This window comes from Musca vetustissima, unplaced genomic scaffold (assembly GCF_032173495.1).
Source record: "Musca vetustissima isolate MV318-11 ecotype Yass unplaced genomic scaffold, APGP_CSIRO_Mvet_v1 utg59597, whole genome shotgun sequence".
Classification (NCBI taxonomy): Eukaryota; Metazoa; Arthropoda; class Insecta; order Diptera; family Muscidae; genus Musca; species Musca vetustissima.
In genome coordinates, this window is record NW_026873887.1 from 109,516 (window position 1) to 128,638 (window position 19,123).

The 19,123-nt window shown below is 36.3% G+C and overlaps 1 protein-coding gene across 1 annotated transcript in view; it reads right to left on the reverse strand.

Annotated features, from left to right (window-relative positions):
* The window catches only part of LOC133328846 (kinesin light chain), a 77,530-nt gene that overhangs the window by 41,471 nt on the left and 16,936 nt on the right, over window positions 1-19,123 (reverse strand). The window contains exon 2 of the mRNA XM_061537356.1: window positions 7,494-7,614. Coding sequence (XP_061393340.1) covers window positions 7,494-7,614 — 121 coding nt within the window. The remainder of the gene's footprint in view (window positions 1-7,493; window positions 7,615-19,123) is intronic.

The window sequence follows — 19,123 nt, forward strand, 5'->3', positions numbered from 1 at the left end:
AACACGCATGATTAAAAATATAAGAATTCAATATCATTGGAGAGGCATGACAAAAGACATATCCAAATATGTCAAAAATGCCAGACTAACAAAAGTTCCGTTAAGAACAAGGAGACGTTAATAGTAACTCCAACTCCACAAAAAGCTTTTGAAAGAGTTATAATCGACACAATTGGACCACACAATAGGTTTAATAATGGGCGACACCTAAATAAATATTACAGTGATGATACTGCAGGTCAATATAACAATAATGGAAGAGGTCGATATAACAGTAATGGCAGAAAGAATTATGGCAACAAGAACAATAATTTTGATCTATTGGACAACAATGGAAAAACATTTAAGGTGCATAAAGACAGAACCAAAATGTATGTTCAATGATTTTTTTGCACTCTTAAAAAACAGTATCAACTATTTTTAAACTACGTTTAAATTATTGTTTGTTATATGTTTTATACTACAGTGTTACGAATTGCATTTTTGTAATACCGATTGGTATGCCAACACTGTGACACTTAACCTTTAATATATAAAAAATATTGATGTTTAAATATATAAAAAATATAGATTTTTTAACGAAATAATATTAAATAAAAAAATGTTCTTTAAAAATTGAATATAACAAAACTAATAATTAATTCAGTATATAACCTAATTTAGGTAAAACTAAGAATAATCAATCAAGTCATTGATTTTTCTTCGTTAAAGGGGAGGTGTAGTGTGTTTGACTAGCGTACGTTGACATACCTTCTGTATGTTACGTTATTTTTCAATATTTAGTTATCATACCATCAGTATGTAACATAATATCAATTCTTGACTAGCGTACGTTGACATACCTTCTGTATGTTAAGTTTATTTTTAATATTTAGTTATCATACCTTCAGTATGACATTATATCAATTTTTAGCCGTTCCCCGCGTTACTACAAAAAGCGGCGGTATTTTTATCACCACATCTAGACGCACTCTTTAATGCATGCTTAAGGTTGACATACACACCGAAAGCCTGGCAGAAGCCAGAGTAGTCTTCATATCCAAGCCCGGCAAGGCAAAATACGCCACACGAAAATCATATCGGCCAATAAGACTAACTTTATTCCTACTCAAAACCATGGAACGTAAATCGACACCATGCGAGTAAAGGGGAGATCAGTGGAAACCGCTTTACATGAGGTAGTACACTATATTGTGGGCGCTGAGAAGATGTATACCTTAGCGGTATGCATTGACATTGAAGGAGCCTTCAACAATGTCTGCAATAATAGCCTTATCCAATCCTTAGAAACCTTCCAAGATGACCGGGCAATCATAGACTGGGTTAGCTATATGACATAACAATCAGAAACAAAGTAGGCAGAAACACCAAAGGGTGAGTAACTACCATAAATGGATTCTTAAAAAACTAAATCTCCAAATAAAATATAAAGCGGCGGTTGCAGCTTTAAGACCTAAAGCAATGGGCGAGTGGATAGACACCGGACACAACATACCGCACAAAAACATATTACAGGCAACTGCTGAGTCAACAATCAATACATTTGATTCAGAACGCATACCTGAAACGAGAGTAGTAACACGGTGCGAAACTATAATACCAGATAGTGAACAATGGAATAGTGGGACAGTATTTCAGATGCCGCCTGGTAACTGTTGCTACACAGATGGTTCTCTACTAGGATGAAAAACTGGACTAGGACTTTTTATCGAAGAATCGGGTACCGAAATTTCTCTTCGTCTTACAGATCACAGCACGATCTTACAGGCGGAGGTTCAAGCTATAACAGAGTGCTTTAACTGGTTAAGTTCAAACCAAGGACAAAAGACAATAAATATTATTACGGATAGCAAACAAGCTATAAAGGCAATATATTTCAAAACAGTTAAATCGAAAACTGTACTGGAATTTATACCATTAATGATTTCTCACAACAAGGACCTGTACGAATTATATAGGTACCAGGTCACCAAGGAATCATAGGCTACGATGCACTACTCATAATAATACCGCCAAAGGTAGCGAAGGTAGCAGCTGGAGCATTTCCTGTGCATTGCCCAGCTTTTACATGCCTTCGGAAACAATTATTTGGAAAGGACACTCTTCACGGACTAAACGATTTGAGAGGGTGTGAATGGAGAAGACTGAGGGAGTTCACAAAAAACACGGAATTCCTAGATTCATAGGGGAATCAAACCCAAATGTTTTTATACCCTCAGCCTTATGGCTAATGAGGGTATATACACTTTGATACGGTGAAAATATGCATCATCGAAATATTAGTTTTAGACCCCATGTTTCTTTGAGGTGTGAATGGAGAAGTCTAAAGAAGTTCACAAAAACACGGAATTCCTAGATTCATAGGGGAATCAAACCCAAATGTTTTATACTTATGGCTAATGAGGGCATGTACACTTTGATACCGTGAAAATATGCCTCATCGAAATATTAGTCTTAGACCCCATGTTTCTTTTGACCAAATCCGTTTCAGAAAATTTGGAGTCGATTTACACGTGTCCGTCCGTCCGTTGTCTGTCTGGCTAGAGCGCACGATAACTCTCGAAGGTAGCAACCGATTTCATTAAAACTTTGCACATCTTAGTATTTCTTCCATACATACAGTGGCGAGCAGAAACGAGTACATGTTTGCATTTCGGACACTTTTTACGTCATAAAAATTAAACTAAACAAGCAAATTAAAAAAATTTGGTTGCATTTTATTGAGTATTTTGTACTTAACAAAACAACCTAAATTTAAAAATCTAACTCTTAAAAATAACTAAGAAAAAATAAAGAAAACGAAATCAACCCCAATGTACTCACTTTTGCACGTCTGCATTTTTTAATAATGTGCATAAAAGGAATGTAAAATCACGTTTTTTTAATCTATTTTTGGTTTCCATTAGTTTTTAAAAAATATATATATAAGTTCTACATCATTTAAGTCCCGTTTACTAAAAAATTGTACAAAGTTTTGAACAAAAATCAAATAAATAACTAATAATAATTTAAGAATATATATATATATATAATAACCACTGAAGAGTACATTCGGAAAAATCTGATAAATCTGTTCTACCCTGGAAATTGCAAAGGGACTTAAATTGTGCCAATTATTGGTCATATGGGTACAAAAACGATGTTCCGTTTTTCCCAATCCTTAAATTAGAGGTCGTACACCGCTTATAAGTTGTGTGGACCCACGTCTAATGATAAGGGAAATGTAATTTGATAAGTTTTAACACCAAAATATGCTTCGTAAGTACTCGTCAAACCTGTTAGTCATTGAACGGCGTGCAAAGCACTTCCCGACATTGGATATAGCAGCATTAAAAAAGACTAAAAACCTGTATTATAGGAAAAACTGGAAAATAAGGTTAAAGACTTTTCAACTAGACCAAAAGTTGAACTGTGGTCGACTGGAAACGTGTGATCGGGTCCGACGAATCCAAATTCTACCGTTTTCAATCCGACGATAAGCATTATTGGTGATGAAAACTAATTCAAAGGCCCAATGTGAAGCACGGTTGAGGAATTGTCATGGTATGCGTAGGCTTTAACTTGTGGGTCCTGGACCGATGTTAAAAAAATTGACAATATAATAATGAAAGAAGTCCATTTAGATCATTGAAAAGTCATATCAGTCAGTTTAGGTAGCTAAGTACGCCTATTCTGTAGAAGAAGTTATTATGTGCAGGACGGTGATCAAAGATATACGTCAAAATTCGTGAGAGGGATTTCTTCGTGAGCAAAATTTTGAATTAACACAGTGGTCGCAAAGAGAGAGGTGGGAGTCATATCAGTCAGTTTAGGTAGCTAAGTACGCCTATTCTGTAGTAGAAGTTATTATGTGCAGGACGGTGATCAAAGATATACGTCAAAATTCGTGAGAGGGATTTCTTCGTGAGCAAAATTTTGAATTAACACAGTGGTCGCAAAGAGAGAGGTGGGACAGTACCAATCAGCTCCTAATAATTTAGACGAACATTGGTAGTGGATCTGAGGTGATTGGAAGAATAATTCCAATGAAATTGTACTAAAATTGGTTGAAAATGTGCCAAATTTCAAAAATCATACATTAAAAATATAAAACTATGGTATAAATAATAAAAATATTCAAATTCTGCAAATTTGTTCAAAAGTGCAAAAGTGAGTACATTGCAGTTGATTTACTTTTCTCTGTTTTTTTCTTAGAAATTAAAGAGTTAAATTCTTTAACTTTATGTTGATGTGTTAGCTACCAAATACGTTATAAAATAAAACCAAAATTTTGGAATTTGCTTTTATATTTTTATTTTAATGACGTAAAAAGTGTCCAATGTACAAACATGTACTCATTTCTGCTCGTCACTGTAGTTTAAGTTCGAAGATGGGGAATATCGGTCCACTCCTTCTGGTACCTCCCCCACAAAATGGCCAAAATCGTGCTAAAAATTAATTTTTTTTATGACTATCCGATTTTAACGAAAATTTGTACAACATATTATCTTTACCAAGCCTAGATCAAGTTTGAAGATGGGACCCATTGGTCCACTCTTTCTGATACCTCTCCCACAGAGGGTCAAGATTTTCAATATTTATAATACCAATATCAGGCTAATGGAAAGTTCGTTTTGAACCAAACTTTGCACAACCTATTACCTTTACCATGCCCAGATCAAGATTGAAGATCGGACCCATTGATCCACTCTTTCACCTCCTCCACAAAATGGTCAAAATTGAGCTACAAATTAATTTTGTAATAACATGCAAACGGACTATTCGATTTTAATGAAAGGAAGATGGTACCCATTGGTCCACTCCTCCTAGTACCTCTCCCACAAATGGTCAAAATTTTCAATATTTGTAAATCCAATATAAGCCGAATGGAATGCCACATTTGCATCAAACCTTGCACAACCTATTATCATTACCAACCCTAGATCAAGTCCAAAGATGGGAACCATTGGTCCACTTCTTCTGCTACCTCCCTCAAAAATGGTCAAAATTTTTAATATTTGTAAATCCAATATCATGCGAATGGAATGTCCGATATGAACCAAACTTTGCACAACCCATTTTCTTTACAAAGTCTCGATTAAACCCAAAGATGGGGCCCATTGGTCCACTCCTTCTGGTATCTCCCCTACGAATGGTCAAAACCTTGCACAACATATTACCTTTACCAACCCTATACCAAGTCCGAAGATGGGATCCAATAGTCCACTCCTTCCGGTACCTCCCTCACAAATGGTCAATATTTTATAAACATTTATCAAGATTAAATCGACCTCTTTGATAAAAACATATTTCTAATATAAACCTAATAATAAAATCTGTGTGTAATTCCGAACATCCTGCTGGAAAAGGTCATACGAGAGGCAAAAGTGCCAAAATGGGTCTGGCAGTAAACGGCGAGAAGACCACCATCAGCTTGGTCTTCTCGCTGTTCAACGCGCAAGACGTCCAGTAGACTCGGACGAACTGTGGAACTTTAGTACTACAGCTTCGAGGTAGTCAAAGATTTTATATACCTTGGTACCGCCATAAATAAAACGAATGACATCAGTTTTGAAATTCGGAGAAGGATAGTGATGGCTAACATATGCTACTATGGTCGGATCAAACAACTCATAAGCAAGGCCACCTTCCGCCAGACCAAACTCACACTCTACAAGACGCTGATACTACCCGTTACGCAAGCAGATGAGGCAGCTCTTAAAGGGTTTGAGAGAAAAATTCTCCGGAAGATCTATGGGCCGATCTGCGTTGACGGTGAATATCGCCGTCGAATGAACCATGAGTTGTACCAGCTATTCTCGGACATCGGCATTGTTAGACGTATTGAACTGCAGCGACTTCGTTGGCTAGGTCATGTTGTGAGAATGAATGAAGATGCCCTAGCCCAGAAGGCATATAAAAGCGAACAACCTGATCGTTCACGCAGAAGGAGGCGGCCACGAATAAGATGGAAAGATCAATCATATGGTCTTTCAAATTGGAAAAATTGCACAAAAGACCGACGCGCTTGAAAATTTTTTTTATGATCGGCATATGGAACGAAAATTATGTCACAAGACAGCTAAGTAAGTAATTCCGAAAACCTCAGCAAACCGTAGATTGACATTGTATTAAAACTTTTTTGTGAAAATGCAAAAAATATTGAGAAGTACAAATGCCAAAATTAGATGACAATACTTCAAAATCAACATAACAGCCAATCAGAAGTAGGCATTCCTGTTTACCATTTTTACTCGGCCAAATTTCTCGAACTGTGGAACTTTAGTACTACAGCTTCGAGGTAGTCAAAGATTTTATATACCTTGGTACCGCCATAAATAAAACGAATGACATCAGTTTTGAAATTCGGAGAAGGATAGTGATGGCTAACATATGCTACTATGGTCGGATCAAACAACTCATAAGCAAGGCCACCTTCCGCCAGACCAAACTCACACTCTACAAGACGCTGATACTACCCGTTACGCAAGCAGATGAGGCAGCTCTTAAAGGGTTTGAGAGAAAAATTCTCCGGAAGATCTATGGGCCGATCTGCGTTGACGGTGAATATCGCCGTCGAATGAACCATGAGTTGTACCAGCTATTCTCGGACATCGGCATTGTTAGACGTATTGAACTGCAGCGACTTCGTTGGCTAGGTCATGTTGTGAGAATGAATGAAGATGCCCTAGCCCAGAAGGCATATAAAAGCGAACAACCTGATGGTTCACGCAGAAGGAGGCGGCCACGAATAAGATGGAAAGATCAATCATATGGTCTGGGCCGATGTGTATCACAGAGAAAACTAATATACGATGATATTTTCTTTGCAAAATTCTATCATTATGTTCATATGGAAAGAAAACAACTATCAAACTTTTCATACCTTCTAAAATTAGGTTCCTTAAATCGGTCGGGACATTTATATGGGGACAAAGTTATAACATTATGTGGTATTAGGTTGTCCATGCTATTTAAAAATAATGTTTAAAATTACAGCAACACAGTTTGGAAAAAGGGGGTAAGCATTTCAACATACTAGAAACTAGAAAGGTATGTACAAATTTCAAAGTTCCATCTTAAATCGTGGAGGGTACAAAAAGCTGACTTAATATTGCGCTTACAAATATATAGGGAAACATTTGCATTTAAATTTGTTAAATTTATTTTCAAAAAATAGTATAAAAATCAAATTGTAGATATTCAGTACTGCAGTGTTACTTTAGGTGTGCTCTGGTAAATACTAAGGTATTACAAAAATCGGTACACTCCACCTTACGGTGAAGGTATAAAAACAAATCCGAAATGCCGAAAATTATACATCGACAATATTGCTAGGCAACACAACTTTAAATTTTTGCTTTATATTTCTATGTTGTCAATCTATTTATAAATAGCAACCTATTCATATGATATCTCTAGGATCCTCCACCATCTTACATGTCTTAGAATTATTTAATTCAAAATAGTGGCCTGGTTCTTCTGAAACCGTTCTATATCATAAACCAACTCACCTGGTCACGATAAACTAATGCAAGGATATTTAGCATGGTTGCCACGTCTGGATGGTCATGTCCGCTTGTTTTCTCGAGGTCTTCAAGTGCTTGTTTGCATAAAGGTACAGCAACTTCATATCTATAAATAAAATAAACATATAAAAATTATAAATAAGATATACATTATGTCTCAATTTTAGTTTTAAATTCAGTCGTACGATTTCTTGACCTCAAAAGTTAAATACATGTATTTCAATGAACGTTACCCAAATACGCATGGCATAATTATGGAAGGTAGTCTTATTTGAGAAATGTATAATGGCATCCCTTTTTAACATGGAATTAACATATCAAAATGAAAAATAAATTCCATAAAATTTCATATTTTCATATTTTCATATTTTCAAAAAATTAAACAAAATATATGTTCCAAAGCTACACCTTGCTCTCAAGATTTAACCATGGTTTAAGAGGCAGGGAATTTCGAAATGTCACAAGAGACACTTGGGTATGAAAGCTTTTTTGGAAAGAAGCAATAAATAGCTTCTGTAGAGAGTATCCAAACAAAAAACTGAGGAAACTGATGAGGATCATTAGCGAGATACGAAACTATAGTATTCCCTATCTTACCCCTCGGGGGACAATGCCAAACATTCCCCACTTATAAAAAATAGTTTTTTTATAAAAAAAAAACTGGGATTCAGCCAAAATATTTTGCAAAAACAAAATACAAATGGTATCCCAAATAACCCGCCAACACTACTGAAGTTGTAGACGCAGGCAAAAAAGTGTATTTGGCAACCCTGTCGTGATTGCTGATAAATTTTGTTTTTGATTAAAAATATTTATATTGTGTGTTTAAAAAGGTGTTAACAGTGTTTAAAATTTATTTTTGATTTGTCTGTGCTAAACGGTGTAGTGAATTTTTGTGATAAATAAAAACAATCAATTTATTTTCTAATTGGTAGTCTGTGTTCCATTCCCTGTTTGTTTCCCTTGTTACATTTCTTCATTTGTTTGTTGTAACATTATTCTTGTTTATTATCTTAATGTCTTCTCAAAACAGAGTTGCAAATAATACTTATTTTGTAGAAATCAAAGGATTACGAATTCCAGCTACTGTTTTAAATTTTATCTTTTTTTACAAATATTTGAATTAAAATATTTTTACAATGGCCTGTCCGTATGAATTGTGTAACATTTCTAACGATGGTGAATTGTGCGTTACATGTTGGTTTTGCTTAAACCAGTGACATCTTAAGTGTGCTCGTATTAACGCGAAAGTAGTTGATGCCATTAGAGACAATGTTGGCGTTCGTTGGTGCTGTGTTCACTGTAGAAAACTTTCTGCCGATTTCTATAATTTTGTAAATCGGAGCTTGTATCCGTTAAGAAAAACTTTACATCATTATCAACTCGCTTGGAAAAATTTTCCAGGAACCAGAAACTCTATGAATTTGTATTTCTGGGCAGAAACGAAAGAAGTCTTCGAAGAAGGCACCAACTAAAACGAGCCTATTCGTAAAGCCTCTGTTTCTGCTGGGAATTTTGCGTCACAAACAGCGTCAGATAATATTGATAAAACTGATGCTGTTAATGATCAGACATGTCGCGTCTCATTCAACCACGGAAGCGAGCAAATATATAATGGATGTGACAATACCTCATAACGCTGTGAGTATTGATAACGGTAGTCTTGAGAAAATCGCCAAATCTACTCATAGTACACAGGCAATTCCCCACTACCGACCAAAACACCATTATCAATGGCCCCTGTCATGAAAATGGTCTTTGTGTCTAGGTTTGCGCCTGATACCTCGGATGATGATATAAATTACTATATCAAATCAAAAATAAATTGTAATTATTTTCTAAAATGCTACAAGCTTCGATTTCCAAGTTTGATATCGAAAGATTTTTGGCCTGCTAGAGCGTTTGTTAAAGAATTTCTAGAAAGATCAGATAATTTAGCTCATTTACCTCAGAAAAAAATAAATAATCTATCTACCATTTGCTATCAGAATGTAAGGGAGTTAAACACTAAATTAACTCGTTTATATCGTTATAGAATCTTTGATCTAGTATTTGTAAATTTTACACAATTATTTGAGTTAATTCGAATTATTGCTTATGTACCCCGGAAGATAATCATCATCCATTATATACATTATATATAACCATGAACCATAATTCCACAATTAATGAATGTTCATGTAACTCATTTAAAAATTTTCTTAAATATAAAAAAGCAAATTTTCAAAAGCCGAATTTTCTTATTTCGTCTGTTAATTGGACAACTGCATGTCAATGTAAGAATCACACCGATTTTGATTTTATAATACATATATTTTATAATACTCTAAAAATAAATGTATTTCAGAATGTGTTCCAACTATTAGAATTAGAAATTCTGACAGATATCCATGGATTTCGCGTGAGTTATCAAGTATAAAAAATTAAAAAAATAAACTTTTTCGAAAATATAAGAAGTCAGGCTAATCCATAGACTACGCTAACTATTCTGTCCAAAGGTCCAAATATAACACAGAATCCCGTAGGTTGTATAATAATTACCTCAACAAGATCAAAAATAATTTTAAAACTAATCCGAAATCATTTTATGAGTTTGTTAACTTAAAAAGAAAAGTCTCCTCAAAACCCACAATTTTGAAATGCAACAATAAGAAGTTTGTAAAAAACTCTGAAATAGCAGAATGTTTTGCAAATTTTTTCGCCACTACTTATTCATATGCAGTTTGTTCAAACATAAGTTCATATCCTTATGAGCTATCCAAAATAGATGAAATAGATATGCCTTTTTTAGAAAGTCAAGATGTTGCTAAAAATTTACGTACTCTAAAACCAATTAAACTTCCAGGTCCAGATGGTATACCTAGCATAATATTGTTCTGACACTTTGGCAACGCCTCTTACGTTGCTATTTAATTATTCCTTAAAATTTGCTTATTTTCCTACTATATGGAACAAATAGTACCGTTAGACAAATCAGGTAGTCTATCAAACGTCTCAAACTATAGAGGAATTGCAAAATTAAGTGATATCCCAAAATTGTTTGAAAAATTAATTACTGCTGTCATTTAAAACAAAATTCAATCCAATTTAAGTCCATATCAATTTCGTAGTGGTCTTTCAACTATAACAAATCTTATACAGTTTACTTCAATTGTCATAAAGGTGTGTTTGTTCAGCGAAATCAAACTGATACCATTTATTATATAAATAACATAATATGTGTTTCAGTATATACTTAGTCAATTGGATATCATGATGAAGGATGTTTCTCAAAATCGATTAACGTACCTGCAAGTGTTCCACAAGGAAGTCACCTCGGGCCGGTTCTTTTTCTATTGTTTATAATTGATTTGCTAAGTTATTAATTACCTATAGTTCTGATAAACAAGCCAATTTACTCCAAAATTATTTAAATAGTCTTTTTCAATGGTGCAGATTAACTTGTATGGATTTAAATTTGAACAAATGTAAACATATGCGGTTTTCTAGAAATTCTTCATTGATGAGGCAATGCAATATTAACGGTTCGGTTTTATCAACAGTTGAAACATTCCAGGATCTTGGTATTTTAATGGATCCAAAGTTAAACTTTAACAATCATGTAATTTCTATGGTAAATAAAACATATGGTGTATTAAATCTTGTAAAACGGTGTGCCAAAGAATTCTCGGATCCTTATATAACAAAACAACTATATACGTCTCTTGTTAGATCCATATTAGAATATGGTTATGTTTGATGGGATCCTCAATATGCAATATATTCCGAATCAGTGCAGGAACAGTTCTTACTTTTTGCACTAGGGGTATACATTGGAATAGTGATTTTTGTGTTGCAATATATTCCGATAAAATCGAATCAGTGCAGAAACAGTTCTTACTTTTTGCAATGTGGGGTTTACATGGGAATAGTGATTTTTGTGTTGCAATATATTCCGATAAAATCGAATCAGTGCAAAAACAGTTCTTACTTTTTGCACTGAGGGGTTTAAATTGGAATAGTGATTTTGTGTTGCCTTCTTACACTAGCAGGTTAAAATTAATTCGGTTACCTACATTAAAAAGTAGACGTATTATGTTGAACACTATGATGGTACTAAAAATATTTAATGGTAATGTACCCTCTGATTTCCTAATTTCATATATTAGAATAAATGTTCCTTTTCGATCTAGTAGATATTATCAACTATTATATGTAGATCTTCATCGTACAAATTATTATTCTATGGGAGAACCACTCTGTAAAATTTGTATTGATTTTAATTCTGTGTACTCTAATGTAGATTTTTGCAAGACTGTTGAACTTATAAAATCAAATATAATTGTATTTTTAAATGAGTAGTGCAACTTAATAATAAACTGGCTGTTGGAGTAGATTCTGTAGCTGGAGGATTATGGTGTGTACGCAATCCCTACGAAAGGGGAGGTCGCCCCCTCGGTCGGCAGGGGTGGGAAAGTGAGGCGTGGGAAGGTTCGATAAAAAAATCACGATCACACTGCTTGGTTTATTGCTTTAACTAGCAATACCAACAACAAAGTACGTTCCCACGATAATCGGATCTACGCTCCGGAACGACCCGAGTCATACTCGGCCAGGGATTGTCAACTCACCAACAGCTGTACAAAACAATTGTTTTTCCCCCAGGTGAGCAAACCACACCAGCCGATTTGCTCAAGATCCTGTTGATCATGGCTGGTATTAAGCAGAACCCTGGCCCCACTTCCACCGAGGTCACTTTCTGCTCCGTGTGTCACAGTAGGATTACGCGTAATCTTGTCCAGGTGCAATGCAGTCAGTGCCTGGGTTTGTGTCACCAAAGGCGTTGCTCTGGCTTCTCAGCTTGTGGCAACAACTGGTGATAACGCTGGAACATCCCGACACATCTGGAATTATTCAGTTTGCAGGAATGCCATCAAGAGGAATATTACATCTGTTCGTTGCAACAGATGCAATTATTGGTGCCACATGAGAAGATGCACTAATGCCCTCTAATCGAGATTGGTCGGTAGACTTTTTGTGGCAGACTGCTGTCTAAATACATCAACCAGCAGCTCACCAATCTCGGTGAATAACACCTCTCCCAGCATAACCACATCAGCACCTTCCCAACACAACAGCCAATCCAATTCACCCACCATCACAACTGGACTTAGCAGCACATTCTCAATGCCACAAACACAATCAAATCTACCTGATGCTGACATATTGCCACAAATCCAGAGAATCTCCTCCCAACACCCGCTGCATGTACTTCATGACATTAATGATCTCCACTCCTTTAAGATCTTTCAATTAAATTGTAATAGCCTGAGAAATAAAGTAGTGGAGATCACCAATTTCATGCATGTGCACAATATACTAATTGCTGCAATTCAGGGGACAAAACTGACTGAAGATATCAGGCTCAACTCCCTCGTGAATTACGTCATCGTAAGACAGGTCAGACGGCGCAACCATGGTGGAGGTTTAGCGTTCATAATTAACAGAAATGTTAATTATCAGCTGGTCCACCCCCTGTCCCAATCCCAAGACCAATATTTTGAGGTTATGACTATCTCAGTGCAATCAGGAGGAAGCACGCAGGAGATAGTCAATGTCTATATCCCACCCATAAACAGCATAGGGCCAAGTTATAGCCCCTCCATTCAGCACTTCCTCGTGGGGGATAACAGGATAAATGCCGGTGACTTCAACGCGCACCATGAGGCCTGGTACTCACCTCTAGCCCAAGACCAGCGTGGGCTAAGTATCGCCGACGAAGTAGACAATTCGGAATTTGCAGCCATAAATGAAAACTTCCCAACCAGAATAACGGCACATTGTAACAGCTCCCCAGACATCACGATCATCAGCTCATCGCCATATCATCTTGGCAAACACATGTGGTCCTAGACCCTGATCACATTCCAATCGTGATCACGTTGGAGAAGTCGAGCGACTTCATGGAGCCGGATATACGCACATTCATAAACTACAACAAAGCCAACTAGCATGGCTTTATGAATGATGTTGATAGTGCCTTAAATCAACAGCCGTCCCCCTCATGTGCAGAAAGGGTGAGAATATATTGAGACATGCTATTCTCCGGGCGGCTAAGCGTTATATTCCCGCTGGAAGAATTCCGCAGTGTAGACCAGACCCACTTCTGCAGCCCGTCTTGCAGATCAGCGTGACCATTTAAGGCAGGTCAGTCCGGATGACCAAAGGATTGTATCCATGACGGCAGAGATCAACTATCTGGTAAACCAGCACCGTCGAGAGAAATGGATCGATCATCTCAACTATTTTGATGCTGGCTCTCACAAGCTATGTTCAACAATAAAAGGTCTATCAGACGACCACAAAAACCAGGGTGACATTGCCATAAGCTCGGTGCAGAAGCCCTGGGATTCCTTACGCAACTTCTAAATCTCTCGGTTAACCTATCGGTAATAACGGAAATTTGGAAAGTTGCGCGGGTTATCCCACTCCCTAAACCGGAAAAAATGCTGGCTTAGAAGAATCATATCGCCCAATCTACTTTCACCTATAGCTAAGGTTTTGGAAGCGCTACTCTTACCAACCTTGACTGGGCACCTCCAGCTAGCAGATCATCAGCATGGATTTCTCACAGCACTACGACGGCACTCAACGATATAGCAACATACATTGCGAATGGCCTCAATCAGATTCGACCGCCAGCGCGGACTGTGGTCGCAGCTTTGGATTTATCCAAGGGATCTGACACGGTAGACTACTTGATTCTGATTCTGAGTGACATAATGGATTCCACATTGCCCAATATTACTAAGGCATATGTGGAATTCCGAGGCAGAAAATGGCAAGGAGGAGTCCTGCCACCACTCCATTTCAACATGTACCTTGCGAAGTTTCCTGCACCACCACAAGGCATCAATATGGTATTATATGCCATCATGTCATCGGGAGTAGACATCGATGAAACTTGTGCCAGATTGAACTCCCACCTGTCAACCATCTCAATCTTCATGCAGGAAAGAAAGTTGATTATATCGCCGTCTAAATCCACAGTTACCCTATTTACCTCCTGGACGCGTGAATTAAGGCAAGCACTTGCTGTAAGAGAAATGACAGAACAATTCCGACCGTCCAATACGCAAAGATCCTGGGTGTTGTGTTCGAACACTTGCTTAACTTCACAAAACATGCAGCGTACATAAAAGGGAAAATCCAGACTAGAAATAAGGTCCTGAAAGCGCTGACGGGAACCTCTTGGGGAAAAGATAAGGAAACTATAGTAGCAAAATATAAGGCCATCAGTCGCTCAGTCTTCACCTATGCTCCCCAGTCTGGACCTCCTTTTTAAGTGACACCCAATGGCGTAACCTACAAGTTGCACAGAATAGTGCCCTCAGGATTGCTACCGGCTGTGTTTTGATGTCGAATGTGGATCACCTACATGAGGAAACGAGGATACTGTCGGTACGGCAACATAATGTGTTGCTTGCTAGACAGTTCCTCCTGGCCTGCCATCTGCCTAGTCATCCCAACTGCGATGCAGGATCCTCCTCCACGACATATCCGGAAGGACATTAGGCTCTTCCGCCCGGACATCCAAGACGTATTACCAACTGACGTCAACAGATTGTCAATAACGTAAGAACATCGAATTATCTCAAGTGACATTTGGGTATGAAAGGTTTTTTTTTTTGTAAAGAAGCAATAAATAGCGGAAGAGAATATCCCAACAAAAAACTAAGGAACTAATGAGGATCAGTGGCGAGATCCGAAACTATAGTCTTCGCTGCCTTACCCCTCGGCGAACAATACCATACATTCCCCACTAATAAATAGTTGTTTTTTATAAAAACAATAAACTGGGATTTAGCCTGACTATTTTGCAAAAACGTGATATGCGTACAATTCGAAGGAAGATATTTTCATTTAAATTTTGAAAGCTGAATGTTGTCAAAAGCAAATTTGTGAAAAAAATTGAAACGTATGACTGCATGAGACTACCAAGGTGTATTTAATAAGGTGTAAGTGACAATCATATGGTTTTAAACTTTTTTCTTTATTTTTTGTAAAGTAAATTGTCAAAAACCTTTTCAATATTACATTTCGATTTCAAAAAGGGTCTTTAAATTTATTTATTTATTCATTCATTCAGTAATAAGGAAGCCTTCACGGCCAATATTATATTACAAGTTCAATATATGCCTAAGAATAATTCAATATTAATAATAAATTCAAAATTTATACATTTATTATTTACATATTTATAATGAACCAAATACTCACTGATCCCCACCATAAAAAGTAAACGAAAATAATATACAAACTAAAAAAACTAAGAAGGTCGTGCCAGTAATAGATTCTTCAAAATTTGACCTAACTTAGTTAAGAAAACGCATCAATTTCAGGCGGAAAACATTATTGGAGTGCGAGAAAATCCTCAAGTCATAAGGTAAGCTGTTCCAAATCCGGGCTATACGCACAACAAACGACCTAGCGTACATAGATCGAAAAACGCGTGGTATAAAAATTTGAGGGTTTCTAGTGGATCTAGAAAAAACAAAGAACGAACGCAAAACAGTAGGCTTACCAGTCTTCACAACTTTGTGGAACAATATTAAATTGCGACATTTGACAAAGTTTTTGAACGAGCAGCCAAGAAAATTTTTTACATAACTTGATAACTATGATTCCTACTAGGAACACTGTAAACAAATCGCACAATAGTATTCACTACACGCCTTAGCTTAAGAGTGCAATTGCCAACAGTGCCTGAAACAATCTCTAAACCATATACAACTTGCGACAATAGAAGCGAACGAGCTAAGATAGTTTTGACACGAAGGGGCAAGAACATATTAGTCGAACGTATTCTGCGCAGAATACCCCAAACCTTTCCAGCAACGACGTCGATATGAGACTTAAATGTTAACCTATTATCTAATATAATACCAAGGCATTTATGTTTATCAACAAATTCAATTCGAGCACTACCAAGGAAGATGTTCAAATCAACCGACGAACGGTTGTTAGGGCAAAATAACATTGCCTTAGTTTTCGAAGCATTCACATTTAAAGAATTTAAAGAGGTCCAGTTCAAAAAACGTTCTAAGCTAGAGTTAATAGAACTTTCTAAAATATCTATACTAGAAATAGTACCTGAAAACAACAAGAATACATCATCCGCAAAGAGAAATGTGGCACATGAGCGAGGGCTAAATATACCAGGAAGATCATTAATATACAAGACAAATAATAGGGGCCCCAGAACTGATCCTTGTGGAACTCCAGAAAACAACTCTATGAAATTTGATTTTTCACCATTTAAAGCAACAAATTGCGATCGTCCAGTTAAATAAGAATAAATAAGTCTGCAAGCGGACCTAGAAATACCATATTCACTGTTTAGTTTGCCAACCATTGTTTTATAACAAATACAGTCAAAAGCCTTAGACATATCTAGAGAAATCATGACATTAATCTTATTAGAGTTAATATTCATGCGTATAGAATCAGTAAGATGCAGGAGCAAGGAAGATGTGTTATGTCCCTGGCGGAAAGCATATTGAGAATGAAATATCCTAGGAGTTGTGAATTCAAGCAACTGTTTCTTAATTACATGCTCAACAACCTTAGACAATGAAGGAAGGGTAGAAATTGGTCGAAGATCCTCAGGCCCATGAATGATTTTTGACTTGGGTATAGGTACTACACGTGCTGTTTTCCAAAGTTTGGGGAAGGTAGATGACATTAAAATATAGTTAACCAAATCAAGTATAAACAATCCAACCAATGGAAAAATTAGCTTAATGAAATTAATAGGAATTCCATCAATCCCGACAGACTTAGATTTGACCTTTAAAAGAGCCTCTAACAATTCGGGTTCATCAATTGAACGAAAAGAATGGGAACCGTCAGTATTAATAATTTCATCGAAATCAAAAGGTTCATAACTCCTATAGTTAGGACTGACAAAAGATTCATTAATGACATTTACATCTTCAGAGATAGAAATATTTGCACTATTTGTACAACCAGATGCTTTAAGAACTCTCCACAAACCAGTGGAATCTAACCCAGCAAATAGTTTTAAGAAATGCATCCTTCTCTCTTTGCGTATCACACTTTTCGCCTTGTTACGAAGCCTGCAATAAGAATTCCAATTTTCAGAAGTTTGGTCAGATAGATACACAGAATATGCCAGGTCCCTGAGTGATCTATAAAAAGCAACTCTCCTAGATGTCATCCAAGGGTCAATGGTATAAGAAGTTCTTCTTCTAACCAGTGGAACGAAATTAAAAAGGTTTTTAAAAAGGCAATCAATAATAGAGCTCTTAGTATCAACATCAGTAGCTTCAAAAAAGGATTGACGATCAAATTCACCTATAAATTCATTAATCCCAACCCAATCAATATTAAAGAAATCGTAATACTCAACAAACTCAGGCAGACGATGGAAATTAAACTTCAAACTAGTGAAAATCATAACATGGTCAGATATAGAAGGACATTGGACCTGATCAATTATAGAAAGCAAATTAATATCACTAACAAGCCAAAAGTCGATTAAGGAAGTAGAACGCGAGGCTAAATCAAAATGTGTAGGCCGACAGTTATGGCCTATTGACATATTGAGCCTCGTACAAAGTGAACGTACCAAGTTAGCCTTACTCGTATTAAACAGATTGCAGTTGAAATCGCCCGAAATTATGACGTTTTCATATTTAGCAAGAAGTTCACTATGATGAATTTCAAATAATTCCAAATCACCTCTAGAAAGGTAAACAGTCCCAAATAGAAATGTAACACCACCATAACTAATCTCCAGAAAAATTGATTCGCATCCTACCTCGGAAGTCTTATAAATAGATTTATATTTTAATCCGTTCAAAACAAAAATTCCTACACCACCACCTCGACCAGATGTTAGCCGATCATTACGTATAAGTTTATATCCTGGAATATTTACGGCACGATCAGGAATATCTGGCGATAGCCATGATTCCGAAATAGCAAATAAGTCAAAATCCCTGTCAATGAGTATACACCTCAGCTCATCCAACTTTCCAGGAGGTTTTATACTTCTACAATTTAGGTGAGCAACTTTAAATTGGGACTGGTAAGGATGTAATATGGATTTGAAGTAAGCACTACCACTGACAACATGACCAAGATTCGAGTTAAAAGACATCAAATATAATGAAAGTAATGTACATGGCGGGGACCAAAAAGTACAGTGGTATACAGTAACTTAATCTAAAAATAATTCTATATTTAAAATACATTTGAAAATATAATTCACAAAAAAATACCGTGTTGGCTAATCGAACAATAGTGAGATCAAGCAAGTAAAAAGTACAGAAAGGAATTATTGTGTAGGAATGGAAAATATAAACGGACAAACTATTAATAGGCTTTTTTAATAATGAAAATTCAAGAAAACTACATTCATGAGGCGTACGGAAAGGAAAGCTATGCTTAAATCTGTTATAACCCCGTTCGCCGAATGTTATTTGTGGAAAGGGCAATGTATTTATGCAGGAAGCTAAAATGTTCCCAGGGAACATACCAAATAAATTTTTCTTTTATTATTCATTTTATTTTTAATATTAAATGCAATACAAATAATTGTGTTCGTGCTT